This window comes from Hermetia illucens, chromosome 2 (assembly GCF_905115235.1).
Source record: "Hermetia illucens chromosome 2, iHerIll2.2.curated.20191125, whole genome shotgun sequence".
NCBI lineage: Eukaryota > Metazoa > Arthropoda > Insecta > Diptera > Stratiomyidae > Hermetia > Hermetia illucens.
Window position 1 is genome coordinate 175,165,016 of NC_051850.1, and position 2,340 is coordinate 175,167,355.

General features: G+C 42.6%; 1 protein-coding gene across 1 annotated transcript; it reads right to left on the reverse strand.

The window, feature by feature from the left end:
* LOC119647902 (serine/threonine-protein kinase tricornered) lies at positions 1-2,281 on the reverse strand. The gene is made up of 6 exons (XM_038049209.1): positions 1,693-2,281; positions 1,435-1,626; positions 1,168-1,377; positions 1,009-1,115; positions 463-947; positions 1-403 (listed from the first exon to the last, which is right to left on the reverse strand). Exons 1-6 carry the CDS (start codon positions 1,963-1,965, stop codon positions 300-302), a joined length of 1,371 nt encoding a protein of 456 aa, XP_037905137.1. The 5' UTR covers positions 1,966-2,281; the 3' UTR covers positions 1-299.
* Between the last annotated feature and the right edge of the window lie 59 nt (positions 2,282-2,340).

The window sequence follows — 2,340 nt, forward strand, 5'->3', positions numbered from 1 at the left end:
TTTTTTTTTGTTTCATTTAAAAATAGGAAATAAATATAGAATTTTCTTGTGTTTATCTTCCTCGTTTGTACTAGTAATAAGAATAATGAATTTGTTAATGTTAAACTTTTATTTTACTTAAAATAAGAATTTTTTTCATTTTTCTTTTCCTCTAAAAAAGATTATTATATTCTGTTTCATATCCAATTGCATTTCGCTCGAGTTACTTTAGGTTTTGTTGGTTTTGGACGACATATAGAAGCATCTTAATTAGACTGTTTACAGCTTGCGTTTGTTGTGATACATTGCGGTTATCTAATTCACTTTTTCACCGACTGCGTGAGCCCCTCGAAACGTTTGAACGTGTAATTGATGAACACCCAATCTTTGAGGATCTCGCCGTCTTGTGGAATGGGAGCCGACGCTGAAAGGATTTGTTATGTTAATTATCGCGATTGGAGGGGGATCAACAAGGTAACTTACGTATTTCTAGAGAAACGTCCGGGAAGTCGTCAAAGTTGGATGTGTCATCAATCGAGCGCACTTCCACCGGTATCGCGGCTGGGCGTTCTCGAATATGCTCCCAGTCGACACCTCGGAAAAATGATATTGACTTAAGATCTTCTATGCCTCGTTGAGAGCCCAGCCGTCGTTCAGCCTCACAGCAAAATTTCACTATTGTATCCTTGGCTTCTTCCGAAATTGGTGTCTCCGGCGGGAAGATGAGGGTCTCACGCCAGTTCATTACCTTTCGATATGTATCTTGCGGATTGTCCGAACAGAAGGGCGGGTAGCCCATTAGCATTTCATACATTATTACGCCTAGTGACCACCAATCACATGCCGGACCGTAACCCGTTTGCAGAAAAACTTCAGGCGCTATGTAGTCCGGCGTTCCAACAGTACTATAGGCTAAGGCTCGGCGGTTACGTTTCCAACTCTCCGCACGACGTTTTGAGTCCATGGGACTGTAATCAAAGTGAATGGGTTAAGACTCGAGCCGCAATCAAGTGTAGTAGCACAAATTACCTTGCACATGTTCCAATGAAATCTGAAGGCTTAGCTTGGGAGAGATCTCGATAGAAGTCGGTCCGATGTGATTTTTTCAATCCTGTACATAAGCCGAAATCCGAAAGCTGAAACGAGTCGTTTTAACAAATTAAATTTGGGGAATGGGCTCTTCCTTACCTTCAAGTGTCCCCGGGCGTCAAGCAGCAAATTGTCTGGCTTAATGTCGCGATGGATGAAACCCAATTTATGTATTGAATCTATTGCTAGTGCCGTTTCGGCGATATAGAACTGAGTGCAGTCCTCCGAGAGCGTGTCCTTTTTCATCAGAAGCGTCATCATATCTCCGCCAGGCAGAAATTCCATAATTAGATATAAATTAATTGGATCCTGGGGCAGAAGACTGTAAGTTAGATCAGGTCGAAGCTAGAACTTTCAGGGTCTTACCTGAAAACTATAATACATTTTAACGACCCACTGGTGGTCGGCCTCTACGAGCACGTCCCTTTCTGCTCGCACGTGCGCCACTTGCTCCTTTTCCAGCATGTCCGCTTTTCGCAGCACCTTCATCGCATAGACATGACCCGTATCCTTTTTCTGTACTAAGCGCACTTCACCGAATGCTCCGCGACCTATAACCTGTATGACAACAAATTCTTATCTTCTTTTCTGTCCAGAAATCGCAACGGAAAATTCCACACGTACCTTGAGAGCTTCGAAATCCTCCACCCCCAGGCGCGAGCGTTTCAGCCGCAGAAATTCAGTTTCCTTCTGTGCGTGTTGGAGTCGTTTCTCTTGTTTCTGCGACTCTGATAGAGTGTCGTCCTTGAGCTGAGCCTCCAGTTTCGCGAGACGTTGCTTTCGTTCCCCGCATTGTGTTATGAGATTGCTGTAGTAATTTTCTAGTGTAACTTTGGCTTTTGTCGCCTTGTCTAGAGTGTGATCACTGAACCGAATTGTGTTTTCGGCTGTCGTCATTTTTCTTACGTTATCCACGGTTAAATCGATCACTATAGAACCTAAATGATTAATTTCTTTCACAGGTAAAAGTCTCTTATCGTGACTTATTCTCTTGCTTTCTTCCAAGGCAACAATGACTAAATTTCTAACAAAGCAGCCATGTTAAATGTCAAATTGCATTATGATGGGCAATAATCGACAATTTACAGCGAAATGGTTAGCGTTTCCCTATCACAACGTTCAGTACACACTTATCCACGCTATAGCCGCCAGATCGTTGCAAATAAAGTCGGGCAGACACTTTACTTTTTACTTTTCGCAGAAATCATTGTACGTCAAAATATTTGCTAGTCAGAAATTTCTATTAATGAATGGGTTCGTCCAATGCCACGA

Excerpts from the sequence above, each read along its gene's own strand:
- LOC119647902 (XM_038049209.1), bottom strand. The coding sequence starts at position 1,965 with ATGACGACAGCCGAAAACACAATTCGGTTCAGTGATCACACTCTAGAC. Across the intron at positions 1,116-1,167 it reads ACGCCCGGGGACACTTGAAG|CTTTCGGATTTCGGCTTATG; the intron begins GTAAGGAAGAGC and ends GACTCGTTTCAG. Across the intron at positions 404-462 it reads GGACGTTTCTCTAGAAATAC|CGTCGGCTCCCATTCCACAA; the intron begins GTAAGTTACCTT and ends AAATCCTTTCAG.